The sequence below is a fragment of the Patiria miniata genome, unplaced genomic scaffold, assembly GCF_015706575.1.
Source record: "Patiria miniata isolate m_02_andy unplaced genomic scaffold, ASM1570657v1 HiC_scaffold_4, whole genome shotgun sequence".
In the NCBI taxonomy this organism is placed as follows: domain Eukaryota; kingdom Metazoa; phylum Echinodermata; class Asteroidea; order Valvatida; family Asterinidae; genus Patiria; species Patiria miniata.
Window position 1 is genome coordinate 1,412,067 of NW_024037071.1, and position 17,339 is coordinate 1,429,405.

Consider the following 17,339-nt stretch of genomic DNA (forward strand, 5'->3'; position numbering starts at 1 on the left):
TTCAACTGTCACATTGAAAATATGCAATAAGTGTGTCTCCCTATGACACAAATATATTTCCCATAAAAATTAAGTTACGCACACCCACTCCAATAAAATTTATTTTTCAAACATTCAATATTCGATATCTTTTAAAATGTATTTATATCAGAGAGACTTTTTTGGTTTATTTCTAGCTAAGTATTGAATACTGATCACAACAAGAGTCAAAGATTCTGTTATATTGCATTTTCAGAACAATAGGGTATGTCATACCTAGCATTTTTACACAACCTGGGTTTTTTAATACAAAGGTTTGACCAAAAATAACAAAAAGTAGACACACATTTGATAATTCTTATATTACACACCTTATACTACACATGATCACCGGTGTTTTAACCAATTCTACAAAAAAAATGAAATTGCATCATTACCAAGGATGAAAAATGTACCTATGGCCATGTCAAGAGAGACCTTTCTGCACACGCCACTTTCAAAAGAATATGGCAAAAAATATTTGTGGTTTTACCAGCCCTTGGAAATGTTTAATTTCAATGCATTGGCAAATATGCAAAGTATTAGTGATTACCCAGAATAATCAAGAGTAATCACGTACTGGGGGCAAAGGAAATGTCAATAAGTCTTGACCAAAATTTTATGCAGTTCTAGAAAAGGACCCCAAGTTAACATTGTTCTTGAAAATGAGGGGAATAAATGAAAACAGGGCCCAATTTCATGGCGCTGCTAAGCACACGATTTTATGCTAACAGAGTCTTCGTCTATTTCACGGAGACCGTAAGCATAAGCACAGCAAAAGGCACGCTAACCTCGGGGGAAAAATTTGCTTAACTTAGTGACGTAACAATAGAAATCTCCATGCATGCGTGACCGTTAGCACGTCCACGCCGTGAAATAGTGCTTAAGGTTAGCAAATTCTTCTGCTATGCTAAACACAACTTTTCTGCTAACTGTTAAGCAGCGCCGTGAAATTGGACCCAGGTACTTTAATAGGTCTTTCATTCAAGCAAGTGGCTCACACTAGGCTTGGGCGACTCCAGTATTTTTTTTTTTCACAATGCCATCTGAATAAACTCCAAATTTACTAAGTAAAAGGGGGGAAAAAAACAATTTGGAAAACATTCCTACTACATGTACATGTATATCACAATGAAAGATAGTGCCGAATCACAAAATGCAGGGTGCTAATTATATTAATTTTATACAACGTGAATTTTTAATAGAGGTGTTTGAAGTCTATTCTCAGGAATTCTAATTGGCAACTACTGGGACTCCATTCCTCAAAAACATGGAATCGATTATATTTGATTCTAACCTGAAGTCGCCCAAGCCTAGCTCGCAGTGGAGTATGTTACTGCTCCAAAAAGCCCCTGTGAGCTACTTCAAAAGTTGCAATCAACTAGAAATTTAAAACCTGCATTTCCTTAATTTAAAAAAAAAAACATCAAGGATTTAGGATGGGGGAAAGAGGATGCTGAAGGTGACGTAGATGGGGAGGCAGAGTCCGTCCAGAGACAGCACCTCGCTGCGGCTGGTCTTGGAGCCCAGGCCAAACTTCTTGCTCAGGATGCCCGTGTTGTAGATGTAGTCCTGGCCCGGTAGGTGACACTGGATGCGGATGCTGTACAGGACCTCCCGGTCCTGGCGCAGGGAGAAGGTCTGACGCTCACAGATGCGGAAGGAGAGGGTGGGGTCGTGAGGCTTCAGACGCTGAGGAAGGGAACAATAATACCGCATGGGTAAGAGTGGTTTGACAATCACAAGGGTAATAGTAGTTATGACATTAATTATACCACTAGGATAATAGTGGTATGACAATAATTATACCACAAGGTTAATAGTGGTATGACAATAATTATATCACAAGGATAATAGAGGTATGACAATGATTATACCACAAGGTTAATAGTGGTATAACAATAATTACACCACAAGGTAATAGCCATATGACAATTATTACACCACAAGGGTAATAGTGGTACAACAATTATCATACCACACGGGTAATAGTGGTATGACAATCATTATACCACAAGGGTAATAGTGGTATGACAATTATCATACCACAAGGGTAATAGTCAATTATTATACCACAAGGGTAATAGTGGTATGACAATTATTATACCACAAGGGTAATAGTAGTACGCCAATAATTGTAACACAAGGGTAATAGTGGCATGAAAATAATTATGCCACAAGGGTGAGAGGGGTATGAAAATATTACACCACAAGGGTAATAGTGGTATGACAATAATTACTATAGAGGTACGAGGAACATGAAATAACTTTACCACAGGGGAAATAGTAATATGACAATAATTACGCCACAAGGGTAATTATGGTATGACAATTCATGTAATTACACCAAAATGGTAAGATTGGTATATATGTGGTTCAAAAATAGAAATCACTCGATGATTTTTAACTATCCACAATGGACTATGTTCACAAGCACCCCCTTAACAGTGTCAGAGAGAGTAAATGCCCAACATGCGCCCACCCAATGCCCACATGCAGACGCTATGTGAGCATTCACATGAAATTGGTCATGTCTACTCCATGCAATATGATAACTCATTTGACTCGTACAACTTTGTGCACAAGTACGCCCTCAAAGGTTATAGGCAGAGTTGGGGAAGACCACTGGGAGGCTGGCATTCAAACGCATTGCTGATGACGCCTGATGCTAACAAAGATGCTATGCATTCGTGCACATTCAAAAATATAATTAGTCTTGTCTTGCGTACTCCACGCAAGACGTGCGTGATTCAGTACGCCAATGCGAAGTGTCCCTCCCAATGGAGATCTCGCAAGCGCTAAAAAAAGGCCCCATTACTATGCAAGCATGGATTCCGTAGCCTGTCATTACCTGCATGTAGAACTGGTATGTGGAGTGTTTGCCCTGCCGATGGGCCTTGAGCTCAAAGTGAAAACCATGGATGGATACAACCTCACTGTGGTATCGTGGCTCCTGCAATATGATCCACAACAAAAATGATTCATTTCCACAGAAATTGGCACTTTGCATTCAGATTTGAATTTTTTAGTAATATTTTTTTTGGGGGGGGGGAGGTTTCACATCACAACATTTTCACCTGTTGGATGATGAAGCCAGTCCTGATGGCGTCGTTGCCGAAGTTCAGCATCAGCGACATGTCGCCGCCGCCCTGCAGCGCGTGGTAGTGCAGACTCAGCGTCTTCAGGATCCACTGCTGCGGGATCACGTTCATGCGCAGCATGTCGTCCAGGTGGCGCGTGTCCGTCACACCGGCCAGCCGGATGGAGCGGAAGAGGCTGGCGTACTGCTGGCCTTGCTCCCGCTCCACGAAGGAAGTGGTTTTGCTGAGGCTGAAAAGAAACAAAATTGTTGATCGTCTATAAATGTTGTTAGCATCACGGAAACTGGATATACGTCAGATGTGTAGTTAGGAGAAGAAATGCTTCTTTTGCTTGAATGAATGAGGCTAATGTAACAGCACCATTTTGGGATATAAAAAGACATGCACTCAATGTTATTGACATAAGTCTACATGTTGCTACAATTCAAAAATTACATTTTTGCAATCTTAATTTTCAGATTGAAGTTTAGGTACTTATCTGACTTTGATGGAGTGATATTTGTCACGTGTGTTTACCCAAAGCATGGAGATTTCTATTCTAACGTCACTGATTTAACCAGTTAAGGCCGGAGGACATGTAAACACGATGTGGCAATGTTTATTTGCAGGGCCAGGTGACGGGTTAAATCATCAAGCTTTCCTTGAGTCTCTGGCAGAGGTTCCTATTGGTTCTGTACACACCAGCTTTTGAACTTGGTTGTTTTACACGGTCTGTCGTCATAACAAAAATTGCTCTGTGGTGGCGCCCCCAGTGTTGCAAAATATGATGTTACAGTGATAAATATTGTACAAATATTGTACAAATGACTCTCAAGAGTCAGGATTTGTGGTGCTTGACTTCATTTTAACATTTGGCCGCTTTATCTTATCTTTTTAAAAAATGGTGTTTTTCGGCCAAAAATAATCCCGGTGACAAGTGGTTAAGCAAATTTTTCCGCTGGGGTTAAGCATGCTTCTGCTGTACTTACTGCTTAACGGTCTCTATGAAATGCACAGAGGCTCTGTTAGCAGAAAATCGTGTGATTAGCAGCGCCATGAAATTGGGCCCTGGTTATTAGCCGTTACCTGTTGAAAAATGTGACTATGGTGCTGTGTGACGGCATCAGTTGGAGGTGGTGGTTCTGCTGCAAGAAGATCCAGTAGCACAGCAGCTTGTACAGGTAGTACTCATTGAATGTGAAGAACCTAGATAATCCAGACCAAATAGTCCTTTCTTAATGAGTGAAACTTTGAAGACTTGATCCATACCATGTCTTTATGACTGAGAATACTGGCAATGTTAATACGGGCGATTCCCAATAGTGCTCCTCCAAGACTTTGCAACGCGTTGGCCAATCACAATGCGCAAAATCTGTCGACCCAACGCCCGTTTGGAAAAGGTCGACTGATTTCGCGCATTGTGATTGGCCAACACGCTGCAAACTCTTGGAGGCGCACTATTTGGAATCGCCCGTATTGACCAAACTGAAGACCGAAAAAAACAACGTAAGCCTACTATTAGGGGCAGCAACCCATATGAAATTTTATTCGAGTTTCAAAATTAGATCCAAATAACTACGTATCCATTCTGAAATAAGTTTGTATCAAAATTTCTGGAAAAGTTTTTAAAAAATATAGTTATGTACCCCATATTTTAGGCACAAATTCTACTTGGGTGCTTGGCAACATTGTCTGTGACACACCAGACTGATTTTTATCCTGGTAGTATTGAGCCTACTTCGTACCTGCTTGACTTGATGATCTTCTGCAGTAACTCCAGAGGTAGGTCCCTCAAATGAATTTGCACAGAGAGCTGTAAAATGACCGTGTTTATTAAAGTTAACTTTATTGTACGAATCATTACCAAAAAGAAGGAAGTTTGTCGAAGTGATTAATCAATCAGTGGAATAAATATATTTAGAACTTCATACTATGGAAGCCTGTTCACACTATCCCCTTTTGACCTAGTGTTACTTAAGTGAAACCATGATGCACCTACGTCAGCTTCAACTTGGCTCAAAAATGATTAGGGTTATTGAACCACGAGGCCTTGCCTCGCCCACTATGCAGGTGGGGGCAGCTTTGCCGAATGCAGGCGAGTCGCCTGCTTCGAGGGCCCGATTTGCCCACTTTGCTGGCAATCATACTCCTGATCAACTTGTGAACACACATGCACACCCACCCATACTTGTTCCATTATTGAGGGGACTACACACCTGGTGAGTGATATAGTTAGACGTTGTGGGGACAGCAGAACGTCCCAACAACTCAGTCCTAATTACCCTAATGGAAAACTTCCCCATAACGCGGTGCCGGCTAGGGCACACATACACCTTTTGCACTTTTAGCATAAAGCTTTGATTTTTTTTATTTTCATTGTTGGTATTACTCCAGGGGCCAATTTATGACAGTTAGCAGAATTAGAATTGTGCAAGTAGGGATTCAACACGGCTATATCCATGATGTTCACATGTGCAGTGTGAAAAGGCTTTGATAGATTCCACACTTTATCAACTTACGTGAGGAATCAGGTTGAGCTCCAGCCATCTCTCACAAGCATTAACAACCTGCCCAACCTTGTACTGTCAAGAAAAAAGTACAGAAAATGTTACATTTTTTTAAAATATGAGACTATTGATATATAATAACACAATAAGATGTACTCAAGTTACAAATGTCAATTGCATTTCTGTGATAAGTATTCATCTAATCATCAATCGAATAAACAACCTTAATTTCTAGTCCCTTTTTTATTTTTAAATACCTTCAGTCCAGCTTGGTGATATTTGCAGACAGTCATTGCACTCAGATTCCTCAGCATGATGTCTGCACATCTGAGAAAATGAAGAAATCAATTTCACAAACTCAGGAGTGTGGGATGGGACTTTTGGTGGACTGAGTGCCTTCAAAACAAACAACGGATGAGATTCCACAGCAAAGTAGACATGGCCAAAAAGGGTACATTTGCTGCAATTGTTATTAATTTCACTCTTTGCATATGGAATTTATCGCATAAATAGACAGAATTCAAACAATGTGCTATCGCATCTTGCCGTCCCCACTGGGCACCGTTTTTAGTCTTTCTATCGGCCTGCTGTATGGAAAGAGTCAAGTCAGAGTTCCTAGCCATTTATGCAAACATAATTCCCTGAGTTTTCTCTGTTATTTCCCTGAGAAATCTCCAAGGTACCATGAAAAATATTTTCACGTTACCAAGGATGTTGGGAGGTCAAGAGGTGGTTGCAGCAAAGCAACTAAGATACTGATCACACCCAGGCAACTTGTTGACAAGCAACGGCCTCCCTTCTCCCCTTACAGCCATCCTTCCAGTCAGTCAATGGACACAACTTGGACATGTCACAACATAGTTCACAAACTAGTGAAAACCTTTCCCTTCCGGGTCACTGTCAAATTCCCTGAGTTTTCCCTGATTTTTGGTGTTTTCCCCAATTTCCCTGAGTTTTCCAGGACTGGAAAAATGGAAACTCACTTTCAAGTTTTCCCTATTTCAAGAGTGGATGGGAACCCTGTTAAGTACCATAAGAAAGACTTTGGTATGGAAAGACAGCCTCGCTTGCTAAACTTTCATTAAAAGTATCGTCAAGAGTCTAATCTGGAGTGTCTACCTTCTTTCTAAATCCTGGAAGCCGAGGGTGTGAGCAGATGCCAACACCCCAACGACGTCGCACTTCTCAACGTCGATGTCTTCATGGTAGAGGTTGCCAAGGGCAACAGCAAACGCTACGACAGTACAAAAATATTAGCCAATAAACAATTAACATTTTCATAAAACATTCCATTCAATTAATTGGTATTAAAAAAGAAGATGAGTATTAATGGTTTGCCTGTGAAGTGGTAAAAGTTTGTGCAATTAATAATTGAGTTGTACAGAGCTAAAACTGTTTTATACATTTTTTTATTTTTTTCCATTTTTTTTGGGCCATGCCCAAAATGGTTGTCCAGAGCTATGGCTAGGCCTATTGTCAGCATGTTTCTTGCAGTTACAAATGAGCAATTCCGACGTTATTTAAGGAAGTGTTATGTCCATGGCTGAGCCAATTAACCATGATATTAATGACCCAGAGAAATGATCCAAAACTCCTAGTCGGTAATCTCCTTGACCATTACTAGATGATGGATGTATAAGATTTGAAAAAAAAAATACACCTTTCAGTTTTATTTCACTGAGCTCTTAAAAGCTCTGTCGTTGACATTACATAACGCTGGAATGCTCATGTGTCAAAGACCTAGACAATATAGTTCCAGACAAGAGATTCAGTCACATCGGTAAACATATCCCCTCACCATCTCTGGTCACCATCGGGTCTCGGACTTTCAATTTCAGCTTGGTCATGGTGTTGGTCCGAGCCCGGACCACGTGGGCCGGGTGTCCGATTCCCTTCTTCTCCCCGTCCTCCCGACTACTGCTGCGCGGGCTGTCCGTCAGGCTCAGGCTGTGGCTGATGTCCTGGTACTCCGTGCTGTAGTGGTTGCTCTTACTGATGTACTGGTCCAAGGTGGCTGACATGGGGTCCCGGTAGTACAGCTCCGTGTGGGGCGTGCTCTCCGCCTTGGACAGGAGGTGGGTCAGGGTGGCAGACTTCTGGATGTAGGGGCGGTGCAGCTCCCAGTTGGTGTCCAGACACTGGAGGAGGATGTCTGGATGGAACCAAGACACAATATGGACCATTAGAAGTGATCCGATGCGCTCGTACCCCCGCCTGCAAACAGGGCGCTGGGATATGCTGCCGAGCTTCACAGAATCTTGTGAAGGAAGTGGCCTATGACCTAGGTATAAAGCATCTGGCTGCAGCTGTTCAAGACCGCAGTTAGACAATGTGCGTAAATGCTATCTGAAAACTTCCTATAGAAATGCACACATTCCATACCGATGTGATTTCTGTTACATTGCAGACCATGTGGACACAATTTTGAGCGTCGCATAATGCAATCCGACCGTGCGTGATTCGAAACGGAGCCTGAGCAAGTGACGGGAATTGTAAATTTACAACACAGATAAGTTTTACAGAATTTCCTACATTATTACGCTTTTCAACCAAAAAAAACCATCTCTAAACTGGAATAAAAGAGTAATGAATCAGTCTTAACAGCCGTTTGAAACCTTGCAGAGTCATGACCGTGATGACGCGCAGGTCACTGCTCACGCAAAATCCAACCAATCAGAGTATCCCAGTGTCCTGTTTGCAGGGCGGGGGGTACGAGCGAAGTGATCAGAGTGCATGAGAGATATGCATGCAGGCCTAACACCTCACATGAAACTAACATTTTATAAACCCTCCAACCAAGTATGTCATGTCTCGATAACTCTTCACACCAAAGTTTACTCTTACGTGAAACAGTAAGATACTGAGTGGTAATAGCATGATTGTGAACAACGGACAGAAGCGCAGCAAGAAACAGATCATTACGGGTAACATCCTCACCTGGTCCCAGTACGCTGTGTATCGGTGCGGAGTGATAGTGGAAGATGTCAACGGGTGTGGGTGAGCGGGCAGAGGAGGGCTGGAACTTCTCGATTGGTGACGGACTGCATAAAGAAAAAAAAGTCTACATTAACCCACTGTCCCCGTACCGCCCCAAAATTGCCTTGCCTGTTACTCCCTGTATGGTCTGAATCTGCCCCCAGCACTGCATGTTTCTTTTATGGATTCATCACGAAATAAACACAACGCATATATCAGGCAAACAACTGGAAAGTAAAACCCCCCCAAAAAAAAATTAAAAGAGGAGGAAATTCCAAGATTTACAAGACTCTCTTCAGTGTTTTGCAATTTTTGTGTGTGAAGTAAAAAAAAAACAGAGGAAATCAGCTGATTTGACAATATGCACGATTGGGCCTTTCATCTAAGAAATCTGGTCCTCTTGTTGAGGTCATTCAATTCCTGTCCTTCCTGGGCAAATAGACATGTTCTAGTGCCCTCACTGCCAGTCAATATTAGTATATTGACCGGCAATTCCTACTCGAGTTCCTCACTGGCAAATAGACATATACCTGTGCCCTCACTGCCAGTCAATATTTTTATATTGACCAGCAATTCCTACCTGAACCCCTCCTGGGTAAATAGACATATACTAGTGCCCTCACTGCTAGTCAATATTTTTTTATATTGACCAGCAATTCCTACCTGCTTAGCCTACATGGTGCAGTGCCTGGGGGTTTAGTATCCGATGATCTGGGCCGATTCAGCCAGCGGTTGCTGGTCCTTGCATCCAGGGTGGTGTGCGGACGGTCGATGCCGTCTCGGGGTGGAAACTGATAGGGCTTCTCTGGGTCGCTGTTAACGCTGGTTGCTGGGTTCTCAGCTGTGGTACAACACGAGCAAGATAATAATTATAACAATAACACCGAAATTACCAATCACGGCACAAAATCACTGTGCACATGTCACATGGATTCCTCGGTAATAGTGGAAGCATCAGTGGCACAAATCTGTGTCGGCGAGTGGGGGGGGGGGGGGATGATTGGAATGACCATGCCTTAACCTTACTTAAGACTAGTACATTAGAAGCTTTTGTACTATTTGCTCTCCATTGTTGAAATGACTTCATAGATTTGGATCTTTGGAAAATTACAAGATAATCTCAAAATCGGCATTTTGTTTTTGTTTTTCACCACAAAAATCTTGGGGGATGCTCCAATGGCCCATCTCCCTTGTCAAAAACAGGGGGGATATATCTTCCCCGTCCCCATCCCCCTCCCCTCTCCTCCCCCCCCCCCTCCACCGATTTACACCCATGGGAAGCACTGTACCAGCTTTTGTAGGAAACAACAACGTACATACTGCTCTATAACAGTTTGTGTACAAACAAGACTCGGCTTGCCTAGTTAAGCAGAAATTAAATTTCTCATTTCAAGACATTATTTATACTCAGTGACTCAGTGAGTCAAAAGACAAAAGACTGGCCCCTCCAGTCCGGCAGCAATATTTTGCAATATATGCGTATCTGCCAGGAATACCGGACATAAAGTGGGGGTTCACAGGAGGGTCAGCAGTATTTTCAAACCTCGAAAAGGGAAGAAAATTTCAAAATGATAAAATCAAGACATCATCAATCACAATTTATCATTTCAAAATAAACAATAAAAATCCATTGCAAATAAAGTAATGAGTAAAAACTTAACCAAAAATAACTGGTTAAGACTAATTGCAGACCCACCAGTCATAACAGCCACCATGCCGTCGTTGTAGGGTTCATTCAGGGATTTGATAGCCTGAGCTGTGCCTAGGAGATCCCCTCCCAGAGACTCCGGCAACCTCCAACGATTGGTGCCTCCCACCTGACGCCGGATCCGATAGCGGGGAGATGCAGAATGCTAAAAAACAAACAAAAAAACAATCAGAAACAGAATGGTGAGACTTGGGGCTTGGCATGGTAGACAGGTAGTGAGTACAGTTTGGGAACACTTGTAGTCGAGTTCATCACAAGTCCAGTCAACCAGAGATGGCCTAGCGGTTAAGAACACTGGACTCATGCTCTGGTGTTTCAGACGCAACAGTGGTGTGGGTTCAAGCCCGGGCCCGGACACTTGTGCCCTTGAGCAAGGCACTTAACCATTATTGCTTCGTCCTTCGGATGGGACGTAAAGCTGTAGGTCCTGTGTGTTGTATAATGCACATAAAAGAACCCAGCAAACACTTATCGCTAAGAGAAGGGGTTCGCCCCAGTGTTTCTGGCAGTTATCCTCATACATACATCATGTGAGGCTGTACGCGATAGCCACACCAGGCGTTTGTACAGAAGCTAACAGATATATACAGATACAGATACAGATACCACAAGTCCAGTCACAAGTAAATCACAAGTCCAGTCACAAGTAACAGCGGATGAACAATAACAAAGGGATGCCCTTGTCAAAGCTTATTGGAATAGTAGTTTGAATTGGGACTGGAGGACTTGTGATAGACTTGCAGGGACTTGTGATAGACTTGACCACATCCATTGACATCCTTGATCCATCACAGTAATCAATCTTCAATCACGTTAACAAGAGTACAGGTTATAAGCTTGCTTAGTCGAGCTTGACTATTATGCCCTTTTTAATATAACTTTCTTCTTTTTTTAGTCACTGTGCCTTTCAGTCTTTGGGCTGCTGACTGTTGAAACTAAATGAAAAAAATATAATTAAATTAAATATAAACTGTATGAAGAGACCATTGTTGCATGGTGAAATATTAGCCCCCCCCCAAAATCTTACCCTATCAGGCTGTCTAGCATCCACCACCACACCAATCAATGCTGTATAGGGCGCGTTCTGTAGAGCCCTGCATACAATAGAGGACGACAAAACATATCATGAAGGAGAGCAAGAATGTGCCCTAGACCGACTCAACACAACCTTGTTAAAATCTTGTGTTTCAACTTGACTCCAGTCACTTCCACAGAACTACTCGACTCGACTTGAGTCACTGCCCTAATGACTCAATGCAAGTCACAAAAATAATGCCTATTACAATACAGCTTGACTCGAGTCACTAGCTTCCACAGAACCACTAAACTTGACTTGAGTCACTGCTCTAATGCCTCAACTCAACTCAATTACAATACAGACAACATAATTTATTTTATTTAATTATAATAATAATAATATCGGAGTCTTATATAGCGCACGTATCTACCAACAATTAGGTACTCAAGGTGCTGGAAATGATGTCTATTATTAAAGAAAGGTAAATAAAGTTTATGAGAAATATGAGACCCATTATGTAGCACCTGATAAGGGTATACAAGGTGCTGCGGCGCATATTGCAGCCACTGCCAGAAACACCGAGGCAAACCCCTTCTCTTAGCGATCAGTGTTACTGGGTTCTTTAATGTGCATTACACAACACATCCAAAGGACGAAGCAATAATGGTAAAGTGCCTTGCTCAAGAGCACAAGCACCATGTTCCCATGGTCAGGATTCGAACCCATGTACCATGTACGGCACACGAGTCGAACACCGTAACCATTGGACCACAGCACCCCACATGGTGTTGTATTCCAATTGTAATGTATTGTATTTGTATATGTGTGTATAATCTTCTGTAGTTATAAGCATTAATCACGCAAGTTTTTATTTTATTTCATTGTGTTGTGTTGTATTTGTAATGTATTGTACATGTATGTATAATCATTTGAAGTGTATGCCGGGCTTCCATATATGCCCATAGCGAATGTGTAGTATGGAAAAAAAAATATCGTGGCCAGGTTATGAGGGTCAGTGAGAGCCTTCTATTTGCTGGTCTGCATGGTCTTTACCCGATTTCGTTACTTGGTATTGTGGTTTGCATTGAGGGAGGGGGGGGGGGGGCTACATTTTGACCTCGGCAACTTTTTTAGGGGTGGTTTTTTTTTGGGGGGGGGGGAATATAAAAAAAACATGCTGCAGCTATCTCTGGTAAAACTGAAAAGAAAATTATCCCGCATATTGTAATCTTTAATTTCCAGTGAAAAACTAATCACCACCTTGCCCCTGAGTGCCTCCAGGTGGCGCCCTTTCTTCCCAAGTTTGCGGGGGGTTTTCCTATAAGCGTGTAATTAATACAGTGGAACCTACATGTATAGAGTTTAATTTAAACGTAAAGATATTTGTAATGAGACTTAAAGTCGTCATATCCAACAACCTAGCTGAGAAAACCAAGAAAGGTATTTCAGGCACTGTCTTGTTTGAGGAACAGCTGTCTTAAAAACATACATCTAACCAAATTAAATAAACAAATAAAGTAAATAATAAAAAAGCTTTAGAAACTGCACTTCAGTTATAATTTTTGTATTGATTCAGGTTTTACCACTACATGTACTTGGTTACAAAAAAAATACAAGCACGAACAAATTTCCATTAAAACTGTTTCAATCTCAAAGTGCATGTATGCTAAAGTTCAAGTGCGGTTACCTAGCTACCGCTAAAAGCGATACTCAAATCTCTAACAACAGGAATATTTTTTTAGCCATTACAAATCTGCAGAGGCCATTTGGGCTTCGTGGGCTACTGTTTTTGTGAAGCCCCATTTGCGAACAAATAATGAAAACCGTGTCAACATACCAGACACTTCCTGGCATCCATTAAGCATTCCTTCAGGACACGCTTAGCAGATGATGTGTTTGGATAGTGCTTGAGGGTGTTTGTTCAGAGAAAGGAGCTCCTACTCAAAAGAGTTTGTTTTCTATTTAAACATGCATTGAGCACACGTACTCTCCAGCCAAATTATAGGATTTACGCAGGACAAGGTATTTTGTGGGGAGTTTGCTCAAGAAAACATTATTGAGTGCACATTATCCTTGAATGTGAATAAATCATTTATTTTAACCAGGTGAGCCAAAAAAAGGTCATTAATTAGGCTTAATGGCAAATTTGGAGTGAGCTTTAACAATACTTTTTAAAACTTCTTCTGTAAAAATGTAATAGGCTTTGGACCTCTTATTGTCCTTCAAATTAAAGATTGCATGTGTTTTGATCAAGTGCTACTACCTGAAATCAGCCTAATTGTTCCACCTCAAAAAATGGCTGTCGCCAAATTAGTTTAAATTTCTATTTTGTATCTTGCTTCTTTTGGAGGGGTTACTTTAAGGCAGTGGATATTTTGCCGGAGACGGCAAACCTTTAGTAAACGTTAGTTTGCCGGATATGCACTGAACATGCGCAGTTACTGTTTTTTTTGTACTCTTAACATTTTCCGGTGACAAATTTTAGTCTGGCTCCATGCCAATATTATCGTTGTAACCTCGTATTCACAAGATGGGATTCAGACCATTTTATAATTTCGGACTTTATTTCCCTTTTAAAAAAAATCCTCCAGAGCCACAAATCTGAAAAAGAAAATGTAATACTCTGCAAAAAATGTTTGAGACATGTTAAAATAATAAAAGAAGAATATTCTTATTTATTTGGGGATGAGAAAAAAAAACTTTAAAATGTGGTGCGGTCGGAATCGAACGCGAGTCATCCCGCTTACTAGAGCCTTTGCTTAACCATTACACCAAACGTGCTACACAACTTTTGGTGGGAATTTAATACATCTTATAATTCAGCCCTATTTTAAAGAGTACAGCGCCCTCTGTTGATATGGATTGCCGCCGGCAAACCTTTAGTAATCGTTAGTTTGCTGTCATTACCTCCGGCAAAATATCCACTATCTTAAAAAAATGACACATTTCTCAGTCCCAGATTCATGTCTTATCGTTATTTTTGCAATGACTGACCTTCATTGAGATGATAATGAAGAAAAAAGCAGTAGCGTCTGGTTGCAACATTCTTTCCTTATTTTAAAAGGGCCTAGGCTTATGTTGACTGTATTGAACCTGGCTTTAACTTAAGGGTTACAGCTTAAACTTCAGGCATTTGAAAGGCGTATCACAGAAATGTATGGCATATAATTTCAAAATAACGAGAGCCTGCGCCTGCAAAGCTGACATGAAATATTCGACTAATAATTTAAGCCTGCCTTCGTTTGCCTACCTTGTGTATGACATAGCCACGGACGACATCCTAGCCTGAGGCGGTGCAGCTGGCAAGTACGGAAGGGCATGAGCGGCCATCCCTCCCATGGAGTGCTTCGACGAAGCAGAGAGGTTGGTGACGGTTGTTACTTCGGCCATCGCTTGAACATGGAAGTCGAAGTTACTAACGAAACTTTATGCTTTTGTGTTACGAGAAATCGAAATGATTCTAACTAGCTTCACACTAAGCAACATATATCTTCAGAATCGAGTTAACGAATAGAAAACATTAGTTGTGCTGCCATTTTTACACAATCCTTTGGAGAAAACTTCACTCAGACACTCGAGTACTATCACACGCAAAAACAACAACGAATTTCGCGAACTTTTTAAAACTGGTACCATGCGCGTTTTGGTTTTTATCATGAAAGTTTAATGACACCTACCGCGAACCAGTTAAAAGAAGTTCCCGTTTTGGGGGTCAGTGGAGGTTAACGAGTCGGCGCAAGTTGCATAGCTACCGTTGTCAGGGCACGCTATTTTGCCCACTCACGACAATGAGGGCGCTGTAATAATTTTACGGTGAACAAAATAATAATAGCTGATCCGCACATATAGATATATACATAATTTTTTTTAAGCGATTAATGTGTGAAATTTTACAGTGAAATAAAAAAGTACACGTACTTTGAAGTAAATCGTGAAGGAGAAAGGTCATCACCTTTAAAGTTGCATCATTCGTGCTCTTCAATAAATTAAATTCGATTTTGTTTTTCTCTCTCTCTCTTAATCAATGTTCAGCTTTTATATGTTTTATTCCAACCCATTAACTCCTATTTTTTTTTTTTTTTTGGTGTCTGCAACTCTCTGAAGAAAATAGAACTTGTTTTTATTTTGGCCACAAAAGAGCTGCCTCACGACATGACTGGTTCTAGGTTCGAACACTATCGATACTGATTGTTGGGCGGGAACCAGCCTACCCCGCGAGAACTGAATTATTGTCGGGCCGCAAGTAATTCGAAACAATAATTCAATAACTAAACGTGTTTTTTTTCCGGTCGATATCTCATTCAAAAGTGAAAAACTTTAATTGTGCTGCTATAAAAATAGCAATTTAGAAAGGAATCTATTTGTCAGGATCAAACTTGCAAAAAGGACGGGAAATAGGTGATTAATTACTAGTGTCCCATTAAACTCTATTTTCAATTTTCGTTTTGCCATTTTCAAGGGTATGTTAGTGGGGGGAGGGGGGGTTTCACGCTAATACGAATTTCCATATTCATGAGCAAAAGTGTGATGTCATTTCAGGCAGAAACCTCAATATTACAGCTATTTTAGCACCAAAAATTGCCAGGGTTTTGGCTATTTCGCTGAAGTATACTTAGTTTTCTTTGGTGGTTAACCAGGTGAGCAAAGTTTTCTCACAAATGTTTTCAATGAGCAGATTTTAGGTTCACTATTTGAACAGAAAACCCCTAAACTGAACAGTGTCTTCATGAAATGACATCACATCAACACCGCCCTCAGTTGTCCGGAAAAGCATGGAAAGTTTTCAAGAAAATTTACCAAAAAGGGATGTCAAACAGTTTTCTATGGCGTGTCAAACGTTGCAATATTCAATATTTTGCAAAGTATATGTTGGATGTTCAATATGTGTTGTTATCTTTTACATTTATGTGCGATGTTCAATATAAGTGTGCGATGTTTTTCAGTATTTGCGCGATGTTTAATATATTTGTGCGATGTTTTACAATATATGTGTGCGATGTTCAATATATGTGTGCGATGTTTTACATTTATATGCGATTTTCAATTTATATGTGCGATGTTTTTGACGATATATATGTGCGATGTTTTCAATGTTATGTTCGATTTTTTGCATAAAATGTGCGATGTTTTTCGATACAATTGTGTGTGTTGTTTTACAATATATTTGCGATATTCTCAAATATGTGAGCAATGTTTTACAAATATGTTTGACATTTCGAGCTATTTGTATTCGATGTTTCATCGGTATGTTTGCATTCGATCTTTTGCAATATGCATTTGATGTTTCCCTTTTCATTCGATGTTTCGTTAAGAGTCAAAGTCTGGCTACTAGACCGCGAAAGTCTGACTATTTTACCTAAAGTCAGTGTATGAGACGTCAGGGGATCGCGTAAAGTGATTAGAGCCAGACCTAAACGGTAAAAACCGGAATTGTGGGTAATTCTTTAAGCATACGCAATGCGTTCATCATTGTTTGGGCAGTATCCCCAGCTGTGCCTGTACTACCCATAGTGTTATGTGCATCATCTATGCATTGAGGAATGCATGACACATGGTCTGAGCTCCAAGGCCGATGTGCACCTGCCCCGTTTAATGATCCAGTTAACTGATAATTTGTTAGCATAAGCTGATGTAAAATTGGGCAAAATTAGATGTTTATGAAAAAAAAATCAAATTGTAAGGGGTTAACCTTGCATTTTTTTTAGCAAAATCGGGAAAAATCAGATATTTCTGTATAATTGCAGATTGTATGGGTTTAGATGTTTATGAAACATTTCAAATTGTAAGGGGTGAACATTGCATATTTTAGCGAAATTGGGCAAAATCAGATGTTTCCAAAAAATTTCAGATGTAAGGGATTATTAAACCTTGCTTTTTTTGTGAAATTTTGCAAAGTTAGATGTTACGAAAAATTTCAAATTGAAAGGGGTTAGCCTCGCATTTTTTTTTAAGCGAAAATGGGAAAAAATAAAATGTTTCTGGAAAATTGCAGATTGTAAGGGGTTAACCTTGCTTTTTGAATAAGATTGGGA

The 17,339-nt window shown here is 40.6% G+C and overlaps 1 protein-coding gene across 1 annotated transcript; it reads right to left on the reverse strand.

Annotated features, from left to right (window-relative positions):
• Positions 1-1,108: 1,108 nt before the first annotated feature.
• LOC119739958 (BTB/POZ domain-containing protein 16-like) lies at positions 1,109-15,019 on the reverse strand. The gene is made up of 14 exons (XM_038215117.1): positions 14,558-15,019; positions 11,317-11,383; positions 10,278-10,434; positions 9,245-9,422; positions 8,543-8,646; positions 7,404-7,757; positions 6,725-6,839; positions 5,863-5,932; positions 5,618-5,680; positions 4,844-4,911; positions 4,185-4,304; positions 3,096-3,348; positions 2,870-2,971; positions 1,109-1,710 (listed from the first exon to the last, which is right to left on the reverse strand). The coding sequence occupies exons 1-14, from the start codon at positions 14,695-14,697 to the stop codon at positions 1,453-1,455; spliced, it is 2,049 nt and encodes a 682-aa protein (XP_038071045.1). The 5' UTR covers positions 14,698-15,019; the 3' UTR covers positions 1,109-1,452.
• Between the last annotated feature and the right edge of the window lie 2,320 nt (positions 15,020-17,339).

Bases quoted from the DNA above. Each gene is read 5' to 3' on its own strand.
- LOC119739958 (XM_038215117.1), bottom strand. From the start codon at position 14,697: ATGGCCGAAGTAACAACCGTCACCAACCTCTCTGCTTCGTCGAAGCAC. The intron at 4,305-4,843 runs GTACGAAGTAGG...TGGATTATCTAG, and splicing joins AAGATCATCAAGTCAAGCAG to GTTCTTCACATTCAATGAGT. The intron at 1,711-2,869 runs GTAATGACAGGC...TCCCTTCCTCAG, and splicing joins CATACCAGTTCTACATGCAG to CGTCTGAAGCCTCACGACCC.